This window comes from Sphaerodactylus townsendi, linkage group LG13 (assembly GCF_021028975.2).
Source record: "Sphaerodactylus townsendi isolate TG3544 linkage group LG13, MPM_Stown_v2.3, whole genome shotgun sequence".
NCBI lineage: Eukaryota > Metazoa > Chordata > Lepidosauria > Squamata > Sphaerodactylidae > Sphaerodactylus > Sphaerodactylus townsendi.
The window spans coordinates 4,363,922-4,391,166 of NC_059437.1; the positions used below are offsets into that span (position 1 = coordinate 4,363,922).

The 27,245-nt window shown below is 47.5% G+C and overlaps 1 protein-coding gene across 1 annotated transcript in view; it reads left to right on the forward strand.

Annotated features, from left to right (window-relative positions):
• Positions 1 to 27,245, forward strand: part of LOC125442924 (chordin-like protein 1) — a 62,369-nt gene that overhangs the window by 27,344 nt on the left and 7,780 nt on the right. Inside the window, exon 4 of the mRNA XM_048514711.1 lies at positions 109 to 202. Coding sequence (XP_048370668.1) covers positions 109 to 202 — 94 coding nt within the window. The remainder of the gene's footprint in view (positions 1 to 108; positions 203 to 27,245) is intronic.

Sequence of the window (27,245 nt, forward strand, 5' to 3'; positions counted from 1 at the left end):
GAATGTATGAAAAATTGGGAGCTCTTTGTGCAACCAAATGAGAAAAATGGTGAGACCTTTCACATACTGCTGTTATCATAAACATAGTCCTTGTGGTTCTTTCCCCAGAATGGAAATGTGCTGTGCAACAGAATACGATGTCCTGCCCTCCACTGCCCGGCCCCGGTCCATGTGCCTCAGCTGTGCTGCCCACGGTGTCCAGGTAATACCTATTTGCAGTCCCACAAAACTCTGGAATGGAGCACTCAGCCATGCTCCGTTCTCACGGTGGAAGCTGCTGTTTCGAGAGGCACTTGCAACGGTGGCAGAAAAGAACTTTCCTTCCGATCTTTTCCTTCCACACACTTGTTGCTTCTCCGGCTGGTTGGGGCTGGTGCGGGACCAGGGTGGGATTCTTCCATGTCTGCACATCCGTGATTGTCAAAGTGCCCCCAAATGCATAGCTGAATGAGGCTGTTGTTCCTCCGCACCACATGACCGCCGGTGGGGTGCCTGTTTCGGTGCTCCTCCCCTGGAAAGAAGGAGTATCGGACAGGTTGCTGTGCCAATGGAGATGCATGCCCCCCTCCAGTGGTGGGATCCAAAACTTTTAGTAACAGGTTCCCATGGTGGTGGGATTCAAACTGTGGCGTAGCGCCAATGGGGCTGGGGCGAGACACGCATTCGGGCTTGACCGGGCATTCGAGAGCGGAGGCATTGCCTGGGGCGGGGCGCTGTGGCAGGAAGCAGCCGCCATGGGCCAGTCCTTGGGTGAGGAAAGCAGGAATGAAATTGCGCCCAGGTGCGGAAGCCTGCCACGCACGCCGGTGCACCTCCTGCTAGACTGCTTCAAGTTCTGCGCGCTACTGCTGAGAGGAGGGGCGTAACTAAGGCCAAAATCACGGGGCAAAATCACCCATTAGTAACCCCCTCTCGGCACACACAAATAATTAGCAACCTACTCTCGGGAACCTGCGAGAACCTGCTGGATCCCACCTCTGCCCCCCTCCCCATATTCACCCTCTTGCAAAAAGGGTCGTGAAAAGCTTGGGGTTGCCAGCTTTGGGCTGGGAAATCCCTGGAGATTTACAGGAATGGAGTTGGGGAAGGTTTGGGGAGAGGAGACCTCGGTGGGCTACAGTGGTATAGAGGCCATCTTCCCTAGTAGGCATTTCCTCCAAGGGAATTGATTTCTGCAGCCTGACGGGCAGTTTAATTCCAGGAGGTCTCCGGGGGCCCCCTGGAGGTTGGCAGCCCTGGGAAAATGGCCGGGGTGGGGAGCTCATTTCTCAGAGGGCAAAATATTTGCATCGGCTCAGGGCTGCTGCAATGTAATCTACCGAAATTGCTGGGGCAGAGCAAACAGACAAATTCCCTGCCTAAAAATAACAATGGAATGCTTTCATGCAGCAAACCCTGTTATACACTCCATTTATGACAAGAGAGGCTTGTATTCTCAGGAGCCGTTTGGCTGGGGGGCAGACTGGATGAAAGCCTGCCCCCCTCCCCTCCTGCCCTCGAGTCCTATGTCTCTCAGGCTTCCCCCCATTCCGTCCATTGGCAAGCGAATTCCCTACAAATGGGCCTGTTTAATAGAAGAAGAAGAAGAGGAAGAGGAAGAAGAGGAAGAAGAGGAGGAGGAGGAAGAAGAGGAGGAGGAGGAGTTTGGATTTATAGAAGAAGAATTAGAAGAAGAAGAAGAAGAAGAAGAAGAAGAAGAAGAAGAAGAAGAAGAAGAAGAAGAAGAAGAAGAAGAAGAAGAAGAGGTGGAGGAGGAGGAGGAGGAGGAGGAGGAGGAGTAGTTTGGATTTATAGAAGAAGAGGAGGAGGAGGAGGAGGAGTTTGGATTTATAGAAGAAGAGGAGGAGGAGGAGTTTGGATTTATAGCCCCCCTTTCTCAGGAGTCTCAAAGGGGCTTACAATCTCCTTTCCCTCCCCACCCCCCAACAACAAACACCCTGTGAGATGGGTGAGGCTGAGAGAGCTCCGAAGAGCTGTGACTCACCCAAGATCACCCAGCTGGCGTGTGTTAGAGTGCACAGGCTAATCTAATTCCCCAGATAAGCCTCCACAGTTCATGTGACAGAGCGGGGAATCAAACCTGGTTCTCCAGATTAGAGTGCACCTGCTCTTAACCACTACGCCACTGTTTCTGTTGTCTTGCTGGGCTGATGGTACAGAGATGGCTGAACATTTATCCAGGAGCAAAATCTTTGGCTCCCAGCTGTATCTGTTTGGCTGGCACACTTTTGACTTTGGGGATGTATCTCAGAATGTGACTACTGCCCTTCAGGGTAGAGTAGGGGTACCAAAGGCTTTCTACCCAGCAAGAAGGGGGAGGTGTTGCCTGACCATCCTAAAGCAGAAATGTGAGGGCGTCAGCACAGAGTTTCTAGGCTTAGAAAGGGGGAAAGCATTTCGCAACCTGCTCCTCTCCGCCTCTTCATTTGGAAGATGGCTGCTAAGGCCAAAGAGAGACTTCCAGCTTCCTGTAGCAGAGAGATGGGCTGCAGGGGGTCAAATTTTCTCCCGTGTCTCATAATGCTAGAACTTGGGTTGTCATCCACTGAAGCTAACAGGTGGGAGATTCAGGGCAGACAGAAGAAATTATTCCTTCACATAACACATGGTGGAACTCCCTGCTCCAGGATGTAGTGATGGTTGCCAAGTTGAAGGCTTTAAAAGGGGAATGGACAAATTCATGGAGGGCTATCAATGGCCCCTAATCATGGTGGTGATCTCCTCCCTCCACTACCAGAAAGTATGCCACTTTAGGTTAAGAGCCTGCGGTATCTAATCTGAGGAACCGGTTTACCCCAGCTTCCCGTCGCTCGAGCTGTGGAGGTTTCTCTGGGGAATTCCAGATTGGGCCTGTACATCTCCCAATAACACGCCGCTGGTGACCTTGGCTAACACAGCTTCGAGTTCTTCAGCCCCAAATTCACCGCAGGGTGTTTGTTGTGAGGGGGGAAGGGCAAGGAGATTGTCAGCCCCTTTGAGTCTCCTGCAGGAGAGAAAGGGGGGATATAAATCCAAACTCTTCTTCTTCTTCTTTATATCATTCACTGGGGAACCTGAGTAGAGGAATAGTGTTTCAGTTGTCCTGCTTGTGGGTTTCCTGGAGGCAGCTGGTTGGTCATTGCATGAACAGAATGCTGGACTTGATGGGTTGTTGGTTTGATCCCGCATGGCTCTTCTTAGGTTCTCATGTGTACAGCCACATTGGTCCAAAAGTACAATCCCCAAATCCAAGAATATGTGCCATGTAACCTGTGTTAAGAGTGCCATCAAGTCACAGTCAGCCTATGCAACCCCGTAGGGTTTTCCAGGCAAGAGATGGTCAGAGGTAGTTTGTCATGGCCTGCCTGTGCCTAGCGACTCTAGACTTCCTTGGTGGTCTCCCATCCAACTGCTAGCCAGGGCTGACCCTGCGTAGCTGATCTGATGAGATTGGGTCATCCAGGTCAAGGTAAAAGCCATGTAATACATGCCTTTTTATGACGTCCAACCCAAGGGAGCAGATGTTCTTGGTCAATGTGTTCTACGAGACCTCATGGACAAATTTCCACCTTTTAGCATATTGCTTATATGTTAGGAGCCACGTGGCATTGTGGTGAAGTGCTTGCCCTGCCACTCACACCCAGGTCAGAACCGAGCCCCCGCTGTGGGTCCAGGATATCCCTGGCAGCTGTGGCTCATCAGTCAACTCAGCTCATCCATCCATTCCTTGAGTTGGTGAAATGAGTGCTCTAACCTCAGGGAAATGCCAAATCCAGGTCTCTCCGCGGATTCATTATCGTCCCTGCCAGCATGGCCAAGTGGCAGGGCTGATGGGAATTGTAGTTCATGAACATCTGGGGGACCATTGAAGACCCTTGACCTAACTCATAGCTAGGGGGTAAAGAATAGCCGGGGAAAGCAATGGCACACTACCCCACAAAAACGGCTTGCCTATAAAATCACTGCTCGCAGTGGTGCCCCAGGGTCGAACACGACTGAAGGGGAAACTTTACCTTTTACTATGTTAGAAATCCTTTGTTGACTATCAATGAAGGGGGTCTATTTTGATCTATCAGATATTGGAGGTGATTCACTGGTGGGGTTTGGTATTATACTTTCATTGCACACTTTATTGCATAGGTGTCAAACTCGCGGCCCTCCAGATGTTATGGACTACAGTTCCCATCATCCCCCTGCCCGCATCATGCGGGCAGGGGATGATGGGAACTGTAGTCCATAACATCTGGAGGGCCGCGAGTTTGACACCTGTGCTTTATTGTGTCCTCCTTCTAAGAGACTCAGGAGAAGCAAGACAACAAGTTCCTGGTGTTATGGTGGTGAGAAGTGGTATCAAGTCGCAACCAATTTATGGCAGCCCTGCAGGCAAGAGATGGTCAGAGGTGGTTTGCCGTTGCCGGCCTCTGCATAGCAACCCTGGTATTCCTTGATGGTCTTCCCATCCAAATGTAGACCAGAACTGACCGTGTTTAGCTTCTGAGATTTAATGAGATCGGGCTAACGTGGGCGATCCAGGTCAGGGCCCTGGTGGTATACCTGATGCTATTCAGTCCTGTCTTAGGGTTGCTTGAAAGGATTGAGAAGGATCCACTCAGCAGCGGTCGTGGTAACAGCAGAAGCAGTTAAGAAAAAGAAAACGCAGGAACCCAGGCGTTGTTCACTTCAAAGAAGAGAAGGGTTTTATTCCTTGTTTCTTAATCACAAAACAGTCTGACAGAGTGCAGTGCAGCAACTGGATAACCAAAGCACGCACAGAGCAAACTGTTCTGTGCACATATATACAGATATACAACCAATCAGGGCGTAGTGATGCAATCACACTGGATGTGCTTAGTCATGGTTGCATCACCCACCTGAAACTAGGTGAAAGGTGGAGGATTGCATCAGCCAAGCTGTCAAGTAGATTTTGCTGATCTAATTGTCAAGTCCTAACAAGAATATGTAACAAAGTCGGCCTCTGGGCTTGCTTCAGGATCTGGTCCCTGGGCTAATGTCCCTTGTAGTCCATCGCTGCTGGTGGGGAACTGTTTTTAGGAGCTGTCTAGCAACTGTTTTGGAAGGCAGCTGTCTATAAGTCAGTGAAAACCCATTGCCGAAGGCCTCTGAGAGATCCAGGATAGCCTATAGCCAGGCACGTAGCTGCAGTAGGGATATGTGGGGCGGCTTGTCCCAAACGCCACCATTTGCAGTCACATGAGGAGGCGGGGGCGGGGAGGAGTGGGAAGGGGTGTTTTGGGGGGGGGAGGATGCGCACGGGCAGCTCATGCTCCGGCCGCAGTTCCCCCTCCCTTTGTGACTGCCTATAGCTCACTGATGAAGTGATTTAAGGTTGGAGCTTAAGGTGACACTACAGGGATGATTTGCCTCTCTCTTCTGGGCAAGGAGAGTGGGCCTGGCTCAGTGGAAGAGCCTGTGCTTGGATGCATAAGGCTCCAGGTTCAGTCCCAGGCATCTCCAGTTAAAAAGGGCCTGGCAGTATGTGGTGGGAGCGACTTCTGCCTGAGATCTTGGACAGCGGCTGCCAGCCTGAGTAGACAAGGGGCGATTCCGCACACGAGTAAAATAGGTTCGACCCAGTTCCCTGAGAAGGGTGCTAACCTAGGTCGAAGCCATTGTTGTTCCCCACTGCAACCAGCTTGATCCCATCTCGGAGGGTGGAATCATCCTGTGCCTCTTCGCCGCTCCGTTCCGATTGGCTACTGTTCTACGGCCATGTTCCGTCTATCCCCACACACGTTATAAAAAAAACTGCCACAGGAATGGAGGGATGAAGGTGGCATTTTTTGATTGGCCAGCTGTAAGCATTCCCAGAACACTCAGCTGTGATTGGCTGAATGGGGGACTCCTGGCACCAGAGATTCTGCACTTTACTGGAATCGAGCTGAGTTCGAGCGGGGTTCCCTGAAAAAGTAGTAGTTCCCAACTGGAGTCGGAAATTTGACCGTTACACGGGGCGAAGCTGGTACAAAACCGCGTCGATCCCAGTGGTTGTGCGGAGCACTTAGGTCGAACGCAGCTTGAACTTAGGTCGATAACACAAGTGCGGAATCGACCATAGAGCACCAACAAATGAAGAAGATTCATTCCAGTTTGGAATGAGTGATCATCAGTATAAGGCAGCCTCGTGTGGATGGAAATGGCTTGTCTTGTACCAGTTTGACTTTGGGTACCAGCCTGGCCTTCACTTCGCCAGGTGGGTTTGGCACAGATTGCCCGCTGAAAATTCTTCTGCGCTCGAGTCTAAGGAACTGGAGCTGGTACATAATAGGACTTGCCTGCATCTGTGTGGTGTGCTCCAGAGGTGTGATGAAGTAGATTTCAGCAGCTTTTCTGGTTTCAAGGGATCCATAATATCAGTGATGTAATCAGTGGCGTAGTGATAAGGGACAGGGGGAGTGTGCGATGCTTTCCCCCAGACGCAATTCCCCCTTGCTCTGGCCCTGAATGTAATTGCCCACCGGTGTCTCGAAAATTAAACCTGCTGCATGGACTGATCCAAATTCAGATTGATAAGAAGGTGGAAACGGTTGAAGCCCTGATAAAATTTCACAATTCCTCTCATGAGTTCAGCTAATAAAAATGCCACTGGTGTGTCTCAAGCAAAGGAGAGGCATTAGGGAGGCAGGGAATGAGCAAGCGGTATACTAAATTTAATAAATGATGATGATGACGATGACGATGACGACGATGACGATGATGATGATGATGATGATGATGATGATGATGATGATGATGATGATGATGATGATGATGATGATGATGATGATGATGATGATGATGATGATAATCCTGGACTGTATGCTTGGGCCAGGGTCACACAGCGAGCTTCCGTGGCAGAGTGGGGATTTAAACCTGGGACTCCTAGATCCTACCCTCTAACCCAGCGATTCCCAACTAGGGTTCCATGGTACCCTGGGGTGCCGTGAGAATGTCCCTGGGGTACCGCAGCAATGCTACTGCGCCCCCTCACTTTTGCGGTGTCTTCCGCCGGTGCCAGCAAGTCGATCTATGGCTACCAATCTTGATCCTCTTTGATCTGAGATTGCAAATGCCTTAACAGACCAGGTGCTCAGGAGCAGCAGCAGCAGAAGGCCATTGCTTTCACATCCTGCCACTTCCCGCCCCACAGTGCTTCCTTTCACCCTGGGAGGGGAAGGTGGGGGGGGTGGCAAGCAGGGGCACTGAGAGGGGAAGGTGGGGGGGATGGCAGGGGTACCGTGAGATATGAAGAGTGAGGTCAAGGGTACCGTGACATCGAAAAGGTTGGAAAACACTGCTCTAACCACTATACCACAGTGGCTCTCATTATTTTTTTATTTATTCATTTATTATTTAAATTTATAGACCGCCCAATCCCCAAGGGGCTCTGGGCGGTGCACAACGCTATCTGCATACAATATATAACAAGGGTCACAATAGTGACCATATACACTAAAATCCCATTAAAAACCATTAAAACCGTTTAAGCAGCGGTCAAAAACAGTAACAATAATAGAACCCATTAGTAGAACCCATGGCCTCATTTTTCCTTTCCCGGTGAAAGGCACAGTGAGGTCGTGTCAAGATGGCATCCTTGGAGGAAGGATCGCTACATTCTTGTCCTGGGCACGGGCTCTGATCGCACCCGCTGGTGCAATTTGTGGAAGGCCACTCCTGTGCCCAAAGGAGCAAAGAAGAACAGAGGGGCAGCCTCAATAGAAGCCATATACGGCCGGAATCCTCCATGCAAAAGAGCTCTACTTTGTAATTAGGGGAAGGAGCTGTAAATCAGAGCTGTGGATGTTTATGGCTACATAAAGCCGTCTGCGTGTTGCGTAATGAACTTCCACAGACTGTACGTTTATTATAAGTTCATTGTTAGGAGCCGCCGTACAATGCCGATGAAGCAAGATCTCGCACGGCTTGGCTGCAAAATCCCCGACATGGCCTAATGTCTGGCCGGTGCACGGCTGTCCCGCCCCGCCGCCTCTCACCACCCTCTCTCTGGCTCCTTATTTCCAGTTATAAAAGGGTATTAGTTACACAGCACTGCAAAGGAGGAATTTAGTCAGCATTCTTCAGAGAGCTACTGAGTTACTCTGCTGCTGATACGAGCAAATGTCAGACAGGATAGAACCCGGGGAAATTGGGGCGAGACCTTACTCGACACATCTAGCAATTGGGTTGAATTGTGAGAACAGGAATGTTAAAGGTCTAGAGAAGAAGGTTAGGGATTTACCATAATAATAATAATTTAAAAACTGCAGGGATTGTCACCTCTAGCCAACAGAAACCATTTCCCATTACTTTTGGCCAACGAAGTAAGAGCATAAGAACATAAGAACTAGCCTGCTGGATCAGACCAGAGTCCATCTAGTCCAGCACTCTGCTACTCGCAGTGGCCCACCAGGTGCCTTTGGGAGCTCACAGGCAGGAGGTGAAAGCAATGGCCTTAAGAACATAAGGAAGAGCCTGCTGGATCAGACCAGAGTCCATCTAGTCCAGCACTCTGCTACTCGCAGTGGCCCACCAGGTGCCTTTGGGAGCTCACAGGCAGGAGGTGAAAGCAATGGCCTTAAGAACATAAGGGAAGGGAGCCTGCTGGATCAGACCAGAGTCCATCTAGTCCAGCACTCTGCTACTCGCAGTGGCCCACCAGGTGCCTTTGGGAGCTCACAGGCAGGAGGTGAAAGCAATGGCCTTAGAACATAAGGAAGAGCCACGCGGATCAGACCAGAGTCCATCTAGTCAGCACTCTGCTGCTGCAGCAGTGGCCCACCAGGTGCCTTTGGGAGCTCACAGGCAGGAGGTGAAAGCAATGGCCTTAAGAACATAAGGAAGAGCCTGCTGGATCAGACCAGAGTCCATCTAGTCCAGCACTCTGCTACTCGCAGTGGCCCACCAGGTGCCTTTGGGAGCTCACAGGCAGGAGGTGAAAGCAATGGCCTTCTGCTGCTGCTGCTGCCGAGCAAAGTAAGTTTTCAAGACTGCAGGATCCAGTCCCCTAAAGCGGGTCCCTGCCACAGATATAGAATCAGCGAAAGCAAGTTTCGCCCATGATGTTGTTTAGTTTTCCCCATTTCAGAGAATCCCTCCCTCCATCTCAATCCCATCCATAATAAGGAACAGATTTATGTCCAGTAGCATCTTGGGGACCAACAAGGTTTGGGCGGAAAAAGCCGTCAAGAGTCAGCACTCTCTTCATCAGATACACATCTGGCAAAAGGAGGTCTCACTTTTGGAAGCGTAAACTTCCAAACTTTTGGAAGCTTAAACTTTGCACGGCTGCCCGTCAGCGCGTTCAGGCCGGGAGGAAGAACTCCAGTGAATTATGCACGAGCCCCCAGTTTATTTTTATTTTCCACATTAACGTTTACATTTATGTAGTTTGCGTAAGTTTATGTAGGAGCAGCAGTGGCGTAGGAGGTTAAGAGTTTATGTATCTAATCTGGAGGAACCGGGTTTGATTCCCTGCTGTGGCTCCCCCTGGGGCTGCCTGCCCCACCCAGCACTCTGCTCTCCTCCCCTCCCTTCCAAATGACCCCGGATGAAAGTCCAGCACCCGACCCAAATGCTTTATATGGGGCCCAGTGTGTGCAGCATCCAGGTGGGCTGCTACCCTTTCTCTGCCTGCCATCAGGGCAGGGGCGTAATGCCCATTGGGCAAGGTGGGCAGCTGCCCAGGGCACCACCTTGTGGGGGGCATCAAGATGCAGGGTTCGTTTTGGGGTATTTTTAGTGGTTTTCCATTTTTGGCCTGCAGGGGGCGCAGTTTTTAGGCTAGTTTCAGCGTTTCATCAGGAGACTGTCAAAAATTTCAAAATTTCAGCGTTTCATCAGGAGACTGTCCTTATGTCCTGATGGCACCCCCAAGGTTTGGTGTAGTTTGGTTCAGGGGGTCCAAAGTTATGGACCCCCAAAAGGTTAGCCCCCGTTTCCTTAGCAAAGAATAGGGGATGGGGCTTGCCCCGAGGGTCCACAACCATAGACTCCTAGAACCAAATACTCTTAAACTTGGGGGGGGTAACAGGACAATCTCTGATTTAGAAGTGGGGTGCTGCTATGTCTATAAATGCACCCCCTGCAGGCACCAATGCTCTGGTGCAAAAAAAAATTTGGTCGTGGTGGTGTGGCCGCCCATGGGGGGGGGCATCCAACTCAGGTTTTGCCAAGGGCTACAGTTTGCCTCGTTACGCCCCTGCACCAGTGGCAGTTGCTCCCCCTCTCCCCTCATAGATCCTGCCCTGGGCACAACATGAGAGGAGATTCCTGGCGTAGGATAATAGCAGCAACATCTGGAAGCTGGTGCATGGCTGGATATCATCAGGATATTGTTGATGAGCCCACATGCCCTGTGTTATGAATGACCTCACTGGAAATGGGATACGAATAGTTTCAAAGTACAGGGAACGCCGCTAACCCCCGCAGAACTCCCCAGGACAAGTCCCAAGCCGTAATCTCTTCGTTGCCAGCAACGACTTTCTGCAGACAACCAAAAAGAAAGGACTCAAACCCTCTCCAGATAACCCCTTTAATCTCTGCTCTACCCTGCAAGCAACAACAGTTAAGAGGCAGACCAGTGTTTCCCAACCTTTTCGAGGTCAGGGTACCCTTGAGCTCACTCTTCATATCTCACGGTACCCCTGCCACCACCCGCCACCTTCCCCTCCCATTGCCCCTGCTTGCCACACACCCCACCTTCCCCTCCCAGGGTGAAGGGAAGCACTGGGGGGGGGGTGGCTGCTGACCTTGTGGCAGGCCCTGCCCCATGGGCCAGCTCCATGTCCTTGCTGGCGCTGGTGGGAGACACCACAAAAATGAGGGGGGGGGGGTAGTGTTGCCGCGGTACCCCTGGGACATGCTCACGGCATCCCAGGGTACCACGGAACCCTGGTTGAGAATGGCTGAGGCAGACCAAAATCCATTTAGGATTGTCAATTTCCAGGTAGCAGCTGGAGATGTCCCGGGATTGCAATTGACCTCCAGATTACAGAGGTCAGTTTACCCGGATAAAATGGCTGCTTTGGAAGATGGACTATATGGCTTTATACACCACGGAAGTCCTTCTCTTCCCTAAGCCCTGTCCTCTTCAGATATTTCCCAACTTGGAGCTGGCAACTATAGAGATCGTCAACCCACAACTACCCGTGCCACCTGAGCCTACGGCTGCTGGGAGATTTCCCAGTGGCTGCTGCTGTTGCCTGCCACCACTCGGAGTATGAGAAAATTAAAAAACAAAACACACTGGAGTCCTCTTTATTGCTACACCCCTTCCAAGGGAAATGGCAGAGTCTTGAGCAATTCCTAGAGGTACCTGACATCACTTCTCAGGTATAAAGTACCTCTAGCCAGGAGATGCTCTTTCCCATCCTTGCCTACAGTCTGCCCACCAACTGCCAGGCACAGCCCGGCAACCCAACCTCAGTCCCAAAACCTGGCCAGAAGAAGAAGAAGAAGGAGGAGGAGGAGGAGGAGGAGGAGGAGGAGGAGGAAGAGGAGGAAGAGGGAGGAGGAGGAGGAGGAGGAGGAGGAAGAGGGAGGAGGAGGAGGAGGAGGAGTTTGGATTTATATCTCCCCTTTCTCTCCTGTAGGAGACTCAAAGGGGCTTACAATCTTCTTGCCCTTCCCCCCTCACAACAAACACCCTGTGAGGTAGGTGGGGCTCCGAGAAGCTGTGACTAGCCCAAGGTCATCCAGCTGGCGTGTGTGGGAGTGCACAGGCTAATCTGAATTCCCCAGATAAGCCTCCACAGCTCAGGCAGCAGAGCGGGGAATCAAACCTGCTTCCTCCAGATTAGATACACGAGCTCTTAACCTCCTACGCCACTGGCCTCTAGGCAGTGGTGTAGCACCCAGGGGGCGGTGTGGTGCACAGCATTCCAGGCACACACTGGTGCGGAGGTGTGGCTGGGGCGCAGGGTGCACGTGTGCCCCGGGCGTAGTTCCCCCTCGCTCCAGCCCTGCCTCTAGGAAACCTTCCATTTGTTCTGCTACCACCCAGCACCAGGTTTTCAGAGAAGCTGGAATAAGATGGATGTTTTGTTACTGGACTACCCCAGTCTTTATTGGCATAAAATAAACATACAAAATCAGCATACAAAATTTGCCCATTATTGCTCACAATTATAGACACTGGTACTAAAATACTAAAATATATACCACATGTGGTCCTTCTGTAACTATATTTCCTTCAGCTGGATTAACTCACTTGGCGATCATGGGATACTGACAGAAGCTAGCAAAATTACTGCTGGCTATATGTGGTCATAATACATAGACATTGGTTGGTATTCATCTAGACTTACGTCTATTATTGTTAGCAGAAATTTTGCTACATTCTCACACACTGTGGGATCCATGTTGTTCAAAAGCATAGGTATCTTAAGAGCATCAGTTAGATTGTTTATACAAAGAAAGGGGATAAGTGCAGGTTGTGACGTTCTGATTTTAGCAAACCTTACACAATGAAAGAGGGTATGATCGAGTGTCTCCACCTGACCCATATTGCATGGACATAGCCTCCTCTGTTTATCAATTTGTTGACATCTGCCATAGCGCAGCATAGAAGGCGTGGGATTGAATCTGGCCAGTGTTAAAGCTCTTCTTAATTTAGGGTTGGTGATCACACTGCAAATAATTGGCCATGTGTCCTTGTTCAATTGGAATAAGCAGGGTCAGGGGGAAACCGCGTTTTCATCGCAGCTGTTATCATATCCCGATACTCTTGTTCTAATAGCTTAGTTTTCAAGCAGCTATATGCTTCTGATAGGGAAAGAGGGACTAAACATTCTAATGAAAAGCCCAGAGTGTTGATCTTTCCCTCAACTAGTGTAAGCCACCTAGAATTTGCATGAGTGGGAAAGCATGAGGGTGTAACAAACTGGAGTGATCCTGCAGATAGTGGATCACGTAGCCAGTATCTGACAGTTCTCAGCCAGACCATCGTGTCTGATATTTGGAAGTTCTAAACATGGAGCTGCATATGACTACAATTTGGTAAGCCCATAATTTTGTGGAAAAAGCAGGACTGGGCTGTGTTTATATTTTTTTTGTTTATAGCTCCACGGTCCAAATAGGTGCTTGCTCCATGGGAGGAGCTGAGAGCCACATTTAGCATTGAACACCTTCAAATACGGATGGTACTACTGGTATTAGAAAAGCGGCTGAATTGCTAGGGCATATTTGTTAGCTGCAGCGAGTGCTAATTTCCTATGTACTGTAATTAAGGTTGCTAGTAAGAGTTATGCCCAAATATTTGAACTGGTTAACTTGTTCTATGGGTCCATTATTGATGGTCCATGTATGACTAGGGGGTCTTCAAGACCAGGTATTTTGGATTTTTCATGGTTAATTACGGTTTCGTTTCCTCTTACAATATTCAGCACAGCAATTTAAGAGAACGAGGTAGAGACCAACTTTAGTGTGGGAAAAGAAGAAGCGGTGTGCGATCAGCATGCACAGTAACTGCAGACGCGTGTTTGAGTGCTTGGTTTGGGAACATGTATTGGCCTTCTGGAGGGTTGGCACTAGATCACTAAGGAATATGTATTATTGAACAAGGAAGTGGGGGGCAATGTACAGCCTTGTTTTGACCCCTCTGGTTGTGATGATATTTTTTCTGTAGGCGGTCCTTTTATTTCGCGGCTTCTTGTTCTGCAGCTAGTGCAAGTAGTAGCTGTTTTATAAGAAACAGTAGTCTGGGGTCCATGTGTAACGCCGTCAATTTTCTCCACAGTAGGGCTCTAGATATGGAGTCAAATGCCCCTTACCCAAATCCAGGAAGGCTGCAAGCAGTTCACGGTTATTATGAGTTATACTTTTGTTAGCTAGGTGTATTAAAACTGTTACATGATCCAGTGTTGATTTATTTTTAGTGAATCCAATTTGCTCCGGTCCTATTACTTCTGCTTGCTTGACCCAATCTTCCACTCTCCTAAGGGGTGGTTTTGCATATAGTTTGCCGATGACAGTTAATAGGCTTATAGGGGCGATAGTTTGAAGGATTTGTAATATCACCCTTTTTGTAGATTAGGACAACTATAGGCGCCAACCCACATCTTTGGGATCTTGACCCGTGTTATTTACATGGGTAAATAAAGGAAGTTGTAGCCCTGCTTTCGGGTGAGGATTTGAATATTTCTGGTATTATTGCATCAGGACCTGGGGCCTTATAAGCTTTTCAAACCACTGATTAGTTTACTCACTTCTTGAGGATTAACCTCAGGCCAATCTGGTAGCTCCTCTGGTATTGAAGTGGAATCAGGGTATTCAGTTAGGCTAGCATTGAACAGATTAGAAAAATAACTGAACCGGTCATAGTGGGAAATGGGGCAACTGGATACGTTTGGGCCCTTCTATTTACATGATCTGCCAGAATTGCTTAATGTTATTTGTTAAAGTGGCTTGATATAGTTGTTCCCACTGCTGTTCGAATTGATTTTTTAGTTTCCATTGTACCATAATTTGAAACTCCTTTTTCAGTTGGGTTATATTGCTGAGTAACGCACCTATAGCGGTAGCTTCTATATAGTGATAAGTATTAAGTTGTTAAATTCAATACAGTGGCGATCAAACCATTCTCTATGACCGTTTACAGCCTTAGATTTGAGTCGAGGAGGCGGCTTGAAGTTCCCCTGCTAAATTTGAAACTAGTTGTTCAAAGTGATGTATTCCGCGTTCTGAGTGTGTCAGCCTGTAATATATTCTCTTTTTTAATTTATTAAATGTAAAGAAGCTAAGTAGTGTTTCTGTGGCAACTGCCACCTGAAGGTGACCATGTTATTTTCTGATGCCTAAAGTTGGTGGGGTCCTCTGTATTAGTCTTTACCTCAAATGAAAAAGTTACATTGAGTGGAAGGGCAGTCACTTAGTAATGAGTGCGCTAAAAGATGTGACACACTGTGGTGTAGATAGGGGGATATTAAGATGTCGATCCATGCTTGGCGAGTTTACTGGGTAAAGCTATCTGCATTCCTATAGCACTTGAGGCCGTTTAACCATAATTTGTTAAATTTGATGGCAAATTTGATTAACTGAATTCCTGCCGCATTCACGAGAGAGTCCTTTGAGGAGCGAAGAGCTGGAGTGACTACCCCAGTCTAAGTTTTACACTGGAACTTCTAGGGCAGGGGTAGGGAACCTGCGGCTCTCCAGATGTTCAGGAACTACAATTCCCATCAGCCCCTACTGCTTGCCAGTGGCCATGCTGACTGACTGATGGGGTGTGGATTCCTGATTTCTGACCTCTGGGAGATCTCCTGCTAATACCTGGAGATTGGCAACCCTAGCAAGGACTTATTATGAGGCTTCCGGACAATAGTGTAAAGCAAAGTTTCCACTGGGATAAACAAATACACTCCAGCCTTTAACAAAGACTTTCCATCTTCTACCTACTGCTTTGATCTCTCAAAATGTTTGGCTGGGTAACACCATGTTCTGCCGCATGGGTCAGCCCATCTGGCTCCAAGCAGCATTTTCAGCTTGTGACTCAGACTACTTGAAGGCTGTAGGAACATTCATGATTAGTTACACATTTACGCTCAGGCTCCTGTGAATTTATGGTTTTCCAGCATGTATCAGGTTCAAACAGCTTCTTCTCTCTCTCTCTCTCTCTCTCTCTCTCTCTCTCACACACACACACACACACACACACACACACACACACACACACACACACACACACACACACACACACACACATATTCCAGTATATATATATTTTATTTATAAGGTCCAAGACAAGGGAATAAAACATAGTACAAAAATACTAAAAATAATACAAAACTTTGTACCAACATTTGCATGTTTAAATGTGGCACTGTTTTTCTAAAATTACAAGTGACTCACACAGGTTTTCCATATTTTACTCATTATTCAACCATTATAAGTGAACTCCTGGTTCCTATACTCTGTCCCAACTTAAGTTAAAAAGAGATTTGGGAATTAATCTGCCATTTCCTGGACTGCCTTTGTTCTAGAATGCTCCGCTTGGGTCCTAGTGCTTTGGGGGCAGAACTATTCATTCATTCATTCATCTCTCTCTCTCTCTCTCTCTCTCTCTCTCTCTCTCTCTCTCTCTCTCTCTCTCTCTCTCTCTCTCTATCTATCTATCTATCTATCTATCTATCTATCTATCTATCTATCTATCTATCTAATTCCATCCTGTCTTATCCCTGCAGGGCTCAGGGTGGGTCACAACACAATTTCTCAAACGTACAAACCATTAAACTTTAAAACATTAAAAATATATAATAACAATACAGAAATATATACTATGATACTTTATATACTATAAAACCAATGCTAGGACAGGTGTTAGAAAACAGACAGCAATGAACCCCACCCCACCCCCCACCCCGCCTCCATTCCCTCCCTAGGAAGGCACTCGGACCCGAGTAGAGCATAAGTTGGGACTGAGTATACCTGTTAGCACAGTCAAAAGGAGAGTTTTTCTATCTCTTCCTTGGAAATGAGAGAGTAATGAGACCTCCCCTAATATGACTATAAATCTGGCAGTCAAATAAGATATACACCATTGACTCAATGATCCCTTCTCCACACAGACGTAAACATTCTGCTGGAGGTATTCTTTTGTATTTACCATAGAGGATGGTAGAGGGTAATACATTGCATCTTAATACAGTAAAAAATATTCTACAATCAGGATTATCTAAATTCTTAACATAATGCATCAAGATGTTCAGGGTACTTGGATTGTAAAGAAAACTCTTTAACTTTGTTCAGATCATGCTGTCTTTCTACGTTCAAGTTTCTCTGTTTCACTATCTCCAGAGGTGGGATCCAGCAGGTTTTCACAGGTTCCCGAGAGTAGGTTACTAATTATTTGTGTGTGCCGTTACTAATTGGTGATTTTGCCATGTGATTTTTGCCTTAGTCACGCCCCTCCTCTCAGCAGTAGCGTGCAGAACTTGAAGCAGTCTAGCAGGAGGTGCACCGGCGTGCGTGGCAGCCTGCGCCTGCATGCATTCGTTTCCCGCCCAAGGACCGGCGCAGCGGCTGCGTCCTTGCCACAGCCCCGCCCAGGAATGCCCCGCCCTGGAATGCCCAGCCACGCCCCCGTCATACCCCGTCCAGCCCCATTGGTGCTACGCCACAGTTTGAATCCCACCACCATGGGAACCTGTTACTAAAATTTTTGGATCCCACCACTGACTATCTCCTTTGCCTGCGCATAGTCCATGGTTATGAGAAGTTGTTGTGGAAGACCATAGTATCTCACTTTGCCCTCCACCTGCCAACTCCGTTCCATGTTGAAAAAGTCAGGAAAGTCAAAAGTGGGGAAATTAGGCTTTTAATATTTTTTTAATCATTCCTATACATTAGATCATTACTTAGCCTACGTCTGTATCCAGTTGACAAGATCTTTCTTTTGCACAGAAGTGCAAAACAGTAATCTTAGAAAACTCTACAGTTCTTACAGTAAGGAGTAATTTAGAATAGGGAGATATAGGCAAGAGGGCACAGCGCCACTGTCCTGATCGAATTCAGAGCCCCCCCCCCCCCGGGGCCGCCTATAGCAGTGACGGCGAACCTTTTCGAGACCGAGTGCCCAAATTGCAACCCAAAACCCACTTATTTATCACAAAGAGCCAACACGGCAGTTTAACCTGAATACTGAGTTGGCTCCAAGGCGTGCGTTACTCGGGAGTAAGCTTGGTGATAGTCGGTGGCTTTGCTTTGAAGCAACCATGCAACTCTTCCAACGGATGAATCACGGCCCTAGGAGGGTTTGCTCAGAAGCAAGCCCCATTGCCAGCAACCGAGCTTACTCCTAGGTAAAGGATCACGCTTTAGTTCTTCGCATGAAAATCAGTGGGGTTTAGCAGCGCTTAACAGGGTTATGTACTCTGCTTCCCCAAAACTAGGTCTTAGGTTTAATGCTAATAATCGAGCCCAGCAGCCCAAGCCAGCCTAGATGTGGGGGGGGGGGACTCTGTTTGCCCGTGCCCACAGAGAGGGCTCTGAGTGCCACCTCTGGCACCCGTGCCATAGGTTCACCTATAGGTTTTCGTTTGAGTTTTAAGAGACAGTCGCAAATTGTCATAATTTACCAAATTATGTAGGGTGGTGAGAACCACAAAGGATTGCGAAGAGCTCCAAGCGGACCTTGATAAATTAGGTGAGTGGGCTCAGAAATGGCAAATGCAGTTCAATGTAGCAAAATGTAAAGTGATGCACATAGGGGCAAAAAATCCAGACTTCACATACACGCTACTGGGGTCAGTGCTATCAGTCACAGACCAGGAAAGGGATTTAGGCGTCTTAGTTGATAGTTCCATGGGAGTGTCAACTCAATGCATGGCAGCTGTAAAAAAGGCAGACTCTATGCTGGGGATCATTAGAAAAGGAATTGATAATAAAACTGCAAAGATTGTCATGCCCTTATATAAAGCAGTGGTAAGTGCTGACCGCACTTAGAGTACAATGTCCGGATTCTGGTGGCTGCATCTCAAAAAAGGATATTGGGGGGCGAGAAAAAGAGGTGCAAGAGAAGGGCAACAAGGATGACTGGGGGACTGGAGCACTTTCCCTATGAGGAGAGGCTGCAGCGTTTGGGACTCTTTAGTTTGGAGAGCAGGCGGCTGATGGGGGATAGCAATTAAGTCTACAAAATTATGCCCGGCGTAGAACACGTTGACAGAGAGAAATTTTTCTCTCTTTCTCCTGTCACTAGAACCAGGGGACATTCATTTATGAAAATGCTGGGGGGAAGAATTGAAACTAATAAAAGGAAACACTTCTTCACGCAACGTGTGATTGGTGTTTGGAATATGCTGCCACAGGAGGTGGTGATGGCCACTAACCTGGATAGCTTTAAAAGGGGCTTGGACAGATTTATGGAGGAGAAGTCGATTTATGGCTACCAATCTTGATCCTCCTTGATCTGAGATTGCAAATGCCTTAGCAGACCAGGTGCTCGGGGGGAGCAGCAGCAGAAGGCCATTGCGTTCACATCCTACATGTGAGCTCCCAAAGGCACCTGGTGGGCCACTGCGAGTAGCAGAGAGCTGGACTAGATGGACTTTGGTCTGATCCAGCTGGCTTGTTCTTATGTTCTTCTTATGTTCTTATGTCAGGATCAGGTGTGGATCTGTGTGATTTGTTTGTTTAGAAATTAAGGAGAAGAACAATCACCAAGGGCCAGATGAACAAAGGTGAAATCCCGATAGGGAAACAATGAGAGACCCCTCGTTGCGTCCCGTTCTCTAGAAGCATCAAACACCATGAACCTTGCAAGCCTTCTGAAAATATCCTCCCAGCCTCTGACATTGTAATCTAATATTATGATTTGTGGAGAAAGAGAGGTTTATTAGTGGCTTTTTGCCATGATGGTTCAGAGGAACCTCCATATTCAGAAGCAGTCAAATCTCCCAGGAAGTTGTCTGCCTCCGTGCCTCTATTTGTGGGCCTTCTGGGGAATCTGATTGGCTAGTAGTGACGGAAAGTGCCATCAAATCACAGCCGACATGGCAAGTCAGCAGTGTTTCCATCGCAAAAAACGTTCAGAGACGATTTCGCCACTGGCTGGTACTGTCGTTTCCCATCCAAATGCTAACCGTGGTTGACCCTGCTTAGCTTCCCAAAAATGGCCAGATCAGGCTAGCCTGGACCATCCAGGTAAGGACGTCTGCCTGGTTATTGTAGGGAAAAGGATGCTGGATTTCGCCTGTTTAATGTCTCATTCATGCCCTCATTGAGTAATTTCTTGTGCCATTGTAACCTCAGCTCGCGGGTTCTGTGGGGCAGAACTTGGAATGAGTTTGCAGCAACAATTTTTTTAAACAAAATGGTTTACTTTCTTAACATATAACATTAAACATCAACATTTGACATCACATTTCAAGGTCCTGTTCAGGTTGTATTTTCAAGTCCTTATCTTTACAGTCTACTGATACTGCCAAGTCCAATTCTTCTTTGCAAGTGGGTTGGCTCCTGAAGACTCCAAGGGCTTGATGAACAGGATGCAACATGATGAAGGTTTCCAGGAGAACTCTCACCCATTACAAACATAAAAAGAAACCCTGAAACAATAAACTCCAACATTTACAACATAGCAAAAATAAACAACTACCTTCCCAGTAGTTCCCAACAATATTGCAGTTACCTTAACAAGGTGTTAAGGGCTTATAGAAATCAAGGTCCGAGTCTGGTAGCCTTGTCTCCTCCAACTACATGAGGTCTGCTGCAGCCTCTTGCTGCTTTGAGTCTCCACCCCTTACTGGGTCAACCCATTCTGAGCATGGGGGTTACACCATCATAAAAAACAAACAAAGAAAAACACAGGAAATTAAGCTGCAGGCACACACCCACAAATACAAAAGCACTGGCGGGCAAGCCACCTTTTGCTCAAGGAAGCTAAAGAAACCTGATCATCAGAATCAAAAGGGTACCATTCACCTGATATAGTCGATAGGCCATTTATGGTCGTACTGGTTTAATAGGGCCAAGCGGTGGGTGATCTTGTGCGTGCTACCGGCTGGAATAAGGCCCTACGTTGGCTTGGTGTTCATAAGCTTAGCACAGCCCTTGAAGTTTCTTTCAAAAAGGACAGGGTAGGGTAATGTGTTTGACACCTGTGTCTTAAGGCTGCACATCTGGATTCAGTTAGCGTTCTCATTGGCGGTTGTTTGACACTGGATTGCTTCCCGGCCTCTTTTCACTCCTTTCAGCTGTTGCTTAAAAAGTAACCCATTTAGAAAACGAATCTGAGCCCTTCTCCCAAATCACTTTGTATTTTATTTAACTATTACATTACAGTATGCTTAAGGACAGAGGGATCTGGATTTGCCATTCTTGAATGTATGTACATATGGATTCTAGGGTTTCTTCAAAGCCCATTTAAATCCTTGGAAAGTTTCCCAATGACTTTGAAAACAGCACTGAATGTTATATACCTTATCGCCGACAGTTCTGAAGTTAATTAGAATTACACACACATGCACAAGCATGCATGCACTCAAAGTATTTCAGTTCTAGAGAAGTTTGCAATCCTGGTTTCTAACAAAATTTCTTGTCCCACTATTCAAAAATAATTGCTATTTAAAGTTTATCTCCTCAAATTAACATTGGGCAAATAAATGTAACTTTTTGAACCTTTTGTTCCTTTGACTTCTGCCGTTTCCGCACGGCCAAATAACAGTGCCCTAGGGACGGAAAAAAACCCGTCCCTAGGGTGCTTGTTTGCACAGGAGGTGCTGCTGCATTGCAGCAGCGCTGTCCTGGCCACCCCCAAGTGGCGCGAAGGCGCCGCTTTCAAACCTCGGTCAACAAGCGAGGTTTTTGAAAAGCAGCATCTTCCCACCGGTGCGGTGTGAAGAGCACCAGCAGGAAGACGCCGCTTTTCCTGTCCCCTCCACTCACCTTCCCGTCCAGCGCTGCTCTGGAGGGACACGCCCACACTGCCCTCCAACCCCTGGAGCTGCCTCTCCGGCTGGGGAGAAAGTCGGGGCCACTCACACAATAGAGGGCAAACAGTCCCCAAGCCTCCACCGGCATTATGCCGGTGGAGCTGCATTTCCGCCACCGTGCGGAAACGGCCTTCTCTTCACACCAGCTCTAGCCTTTATCATCCACTCTGGGAAAAGAAAACAAAAAAGCAACCTAATTAAAATTGTATATACACAGAATATTTTAGTTCTAAAGAAGTTTCAGTCCTGGTTCCTAACAGAATTCCTTGTTATATGCTTGAAAAATATTGCTATTTAAACTTTTGCTTTTAGGAATAAAATAATAACCTTAGAAATTTTGCACCTTCAAATTCTTCGGCCTTTTTTCATACCAGCTCTAGCCTCTATTATCCAATCTAGAAAAAGAAAGCAGGAAAGGAAGAAGAAAAGGAGAAAATGGGTGGAGTGCATATGGTCATATTCTCAGGTTGGTCTCAGGGGTTGATAAGGTAAAAGCACAGAGGCGGAGATACCAGCAGGCTGGGGAGAGCGTGTTGCATCGGGCGCATTCCTGGGGGTGGAAAATCGCCCCACCCACCCCCGCGGCACACCACTCCCCCCCTGCCCCCACACTTACCTTATTGAAACACTGCAGGCTGGAGAAGCGGCCTGTTCCCTTCAGGCTGAAAACAGCCTGGCGGGAACTACACTTCCCAGGAGACCTTGCGAGCCCCAAGGTCTCATGGGAAGTGTAGTTCCCACCAGGCCATGTTCAGTCTGAAGGGAACAGGCTGCTTTTCCAGGCTGAACTAAGGTAAGTGTGGGGGGGCAGGGCGCTGCAGGGGGGCCGCGGAAAACGCAGAGTGCACACCGGGCACAGTATGGCCCAGCTACGCCTCTGGGTAGGCACCTGGCACGTCCTGCGATATGGCAGACGTTCTCTTCCACAACTGAACCAATAAGTTCACTCTCCCATTTCCCAAAGGAAATGCCTGGAAGCATCAGCAGAAGCCAAGTACAAGAGAACTGTGCTTTGCTGTCTCCTTCAAGCACCTTTTCAATCAACCTGGAGACCCTGATACCATTACAGTGAATCATAGTTGCTCCTTTGAGGCCCCTTCCACACATGCAGAATAATGCATTTTCAGTCCACTTTCACAATTGTTTGCAAGTGGATTTTGATATTTCACGCTGTAAAATCCAGCTGCAAAGTGCATTGACAGTGGATTGAAAGTGCATTATTCTGCATGTGTGGAAAGGGCCGCAGACCCACCAGCGCCAGTGGAGCTAAAAGGACTGAGAGGAAGTTTTAGTCCAGGGGTCTTCAGCCATTGAATTCCACTCCTTCCAGAGGTGGGATCCAGCAGGTTCTCGCCAGTTCCCGAGAGTGGGTTACTAATTATTTGTGTGTGCCGAGAGGGGGTTACTAATTGGGTCTGCTTTTCCGTTAGAAATTCCATTAGGTCCAAAAATCATAAAGTCCTGTTGTTTCCTATGTGGCTGGTTAGCAAAGGTAGAAAACGGGATAATTCTCCCTGTTGGGCTGTTTTTAAAACATGTTTTAGAAATATGGTCAAGTTCCTTGTTTAAGGAAAGTATCCTTCTTTTGATTTCTAGAAACAAAATTAAGTATTTGAAAGTATTAAGTATTTGACAGGCAGTCAATTAGAGGAGAAGTAGTTGTTTCTGTTGGCAGTAGACGATAGGACTTGCTATAATGAGTTTAAATTATGGACAGAAAGATACCAGCTGGAAATTAGGTACTTTTGTTTTTACAGTAAGTTTTTTACAGTAACAGAGAAATTATTAATGCCCCGCCCCCGGAATGCCTGGCCACGCCACTGTTGTGCCCCGCCCAGCCCCATTGGCGCTACGCCACTGTTTGAATCCCACCACCACGGGAACCTGTTACTAAAATTTTTGGATCCCACCGCTGACTCCTTCATCCACCACTCTAGCATCTTTGAAAACAAGAGACAACTTGTGTACTTTAACAGATTCGGAAAAATCACTTTGTTGCTTATCAGAGGCAACCAGTGACTCGAAGCCCATGAAATGAAGCCGTTTGGGAGGGGGACAGTCTTCATTCAGAAAGCCAGAATCACCCAACCAGGGATTTGGGGGTGAGGTAGTCTTTGAGTTAGGTACCATATGCCACCGTTAATATACTGTGCATGAACCAATGGGGAGGGAGATTGTATAATGCTACCAGACATGTGCCAAGATTTTTCAAAGTACGCACTTGACATTTACACGAGCAAATTACTCTGGGTTTAGTTTTCTGTTTGGCAGGACAAGGGGTTATTATGAGAGCAGCCAAGATCTTCCAATGAATGTGGTTTTACATATCAAGTTTGGAGAGGAACCAGGAAAGGGATATATGCCGCAGAAAAGGAGGTACAAATCTGAGCTATTATCAATTCTTGTACCTGCAGTAAATTTCCTTAGGAGTAAGTCCCATTGATTTCCTGTGGGGACTTGGCCTATGAAATCTAGTACATGTACAAAATGGTTCACAAACTTATTTGGATACATTATTAGGGACTGTGGTCTATACTGCTACGTATAACTTACTGTAAGTAGGATCCAATTAAGTACCACTTAAAGCTGTGGTGGCGAACCTATGGCACGGGTGCCAGAGGTGGCACTCAGAGCCCTCTCTGTGGGCATGCGCAAACAGAGTCCCCCCCCCCCCCCAGGCTGGCCTGGGCCGCTCCGCTCGATTATTAGCATTAAGCCTAAGACCTAGTTTTGGGGAAGCAGTGTAGGTAACCCTGCTAAGCGCTGTTAAACGCCACTGATTTTCATGTGAAGAACTAAAGCACAATCCTTTACCTGGGAGTAAACTCAGTTGCTGGCAATGGGCCTTGCTTCTGAGCAAACCCTCCTAGGGTCGTGATTCACCCATTTGGAAGAGTTGCACGGTTGCTTCAAAGCAAAGCCACCGGCTACCACCAAGCTTACTCCTGAGTAATGCATGCCTTGGAGCCAACCGTTTTTTCTATACTAAAACCTTAGTATTCAGGTTAAATTGCCATGTTGGCACTTTGCAATAAATAAGTGGGTTTTGGATTGCAGTTTGGGCACTTGGTCTCGAAAAGGTTCACCATCACTGTCCTGTGGGGACTTGGCCTATGAAATCTAGTACATGTACAAAATGGTTCACAAACTTATTTGGATAAATTATTAGGGACTGTGGTCTATACTGCTACGTTTAACTTACTGTAAGTAGGATCCAATTAAGTACCACTTAAAGTGTCATGTTAGTGGAAAAGTTTGGATTTATTCCCTGTCTTCGCTCCTGTGAGGAGTCTCAAAGGGGCTTACAAACTCTTTCCCTTCCTCTCCCCACAACAGGCTCTTTATGAGGTAGGTGGGGCTTGCAGAATTTGGAGAGAACTGTGACTGGCCCAAAGTTACTCAGCAGGCTTCATAAAGAGAACAAACCCCGGTTCCCCAGATAAGAGTCCACCACTCATATGGAAGAGTGGGGACTCAAACTTGGTTCTCCAGATAAGAGTCCACTGCTCTTATCCACTAAACCAGTGGTGGCGAACCTTTGGCACTCCAGATGTTATGGACTACAATTCCCATCAGCCCCTCCTAGCATGGCCAATTGACCATGCTGGCAGGGGCTGATGGAAATTGTAGTCCATAACATCTGGAGTGCCAAAGGTTCGCCACCACAGCACTAAACCATTCTGGCTGTCTTATGCTATAAGCTATGCTTCTATACATTCTGATGGTTCCAGATGTCAACAATCGTGATGCATTGGTTATTCAATGTCCCATTTTCTGACTGTAATCTCCCTCGAATCCCTGTGAAACAGGTGGACTATAAATAACGTAAATTAAAATGTAAAAATAAAATAATGTAAGTTACATGTCATCAAGTTACTTCTGAATTATGGGGACGCTATGAATTAACGACCTCCAAAACATCCCACCTGGCTCAAGTCTTGCAAACTGAAGGCCAAGACTTCCTTTATAGAGTCAATTCTTCTCATGTTGAGTCTTCCTCTTTTTCTGCAAACTAGATGGTTATTTAACTGATTTAACTAGATTGTTATTCAACTGAAGACCTCTGCATACGTGGAGCAGGGAGGGGGCTGGCAAATGTAGTCACCAAGAACATGTGAAGCCTTCTGGATCAGACCAGCGGTCCATCTAGATCAGCATCGTGTCTTCCACAGTGGCCAACCTGATACTCTGGAGGGCCAAACAACACAGGATTCCAAATGGAGCTGTACTGTAGCTCTACACAAGGGTCCATTCCGCAAAGCACAGAAAAGACCTCTGTGGGACATCTTTAAAAGTGGCAACTGCCTCTTTTCACTCTGCCCACCCAAAATAAGATGTCTGGGGGACGTCTTTAAAAGAGGGGACTTCTGGTGTGTTTTCCAGACAGCAAAGGTGGGAAACAGGCTGTTTCCCGACTGACTGTTTTGCTGTCTGGTCAGTTTCACCCTCCACTTGCATCCGACATTTTGTGCGCAACTGAAGGGATTCTTCCTACCGCCATTTGCTGAAAGTTGCCTCAGGATGTTTGCTCCTCAGGCTCCGATCCTGGGCACCTTTTCAGCCCCAAAAGTACATAGTTGTACTCAGCTGGTCCTGTCAATTCGGGCAATATATGGTTTTCCTATTTTTAAAAAAAAGTTCAATGGACTATCTCCATAGCGACACAGACAAAAATATGAGAATCTTGGCCACTCAAAAGATGGGTCTACCACCCATTGAGAAATATTGGGTTGATCTGCTCTCTGTGAACCGACTTGATTCGGTCTGTGGAGAGCAGATCAACTCAGTGCTTCTCAGTGGGAAGTAGATGGGTCTTCCAAGCAGCTTAGATTCTTATATTTGTGTCTGTATAGCTATGGAGATAGCTCATTGGAAACAACAGGAAAACTATATATCGCCAGAGTCGACAGGACCAGCTGAGTACAACTATGTACTTTCTGGGCTGAAAAGGTGCCCAGGATCGGAGCCTGCGGAGCAAATGTCCTGGAGCAACCTTCAGCATCTGCTCACAAAACGTTGGGCACAAGTTGCGGGTGAAACTGACCAGAGAGCAAAACAGTTGGGTGGGAAAAATGGGATGCCTCCTGAGCTCTGCATTCTGCACAGCCAGGCAGGAAACGTTTTGAAGGCGGCTTAGGGGGGAAATGTGCACTTTGAAGCGTTCTCCAAAAAAGACGGCTTGAGTTAAAATAAGGCATCCTGGGGCCATCCTGGAAAGAAAGCTGTGTGAAGTGCCTTCCCAGGATGCCTTCTTTAGCACCCCCAGGATGTCTTATTTAGGCTGTGCTGAATAAACCATGGGCAATATAAGAACATAAGAACAAGCCAGCTGGATCAGACCAGAGTCCATCTAGTCCAGCTCTCTGCTACCCGCAGTGGCCCATCAGGTGCCTTTGGGAGCTCACATGCAGGATGTGAAAGCAATGGCCTTCTGCTGCTGCTTCTGCTGCTCCCGAGCACCTGGTCTGCTAAGGCATTTGCAATCTCAGATCAAAGAGGATCAAGATTGGTAGCCATAAATCGACTTCTCCATAAATCTGTCCAAGCCCCTTTTAAAGCTATCCAGGTTAGTGGCCATCACCACCTCCTGTATATATATATATAAAATATCAGTCATTTTATTTCCAGTCCCTTCCCTAATCGTTTGCTTTTTGCAAGTCAACCACCAGCTGTTTGTTCTGGCCCCCTTGACTGCCCTTCACTGAAAGAAGATCAAGTGGTGGGAACGTGAGAGAAAGCTTTTTAGGGGACAACCCCACAAATAGGAAATGGCCTACCCAGCAAGGGTGTTCCTGATCCCCTCACTTTCCCTCTTCAAGAAGCAGTCTTATTTAGGACCAC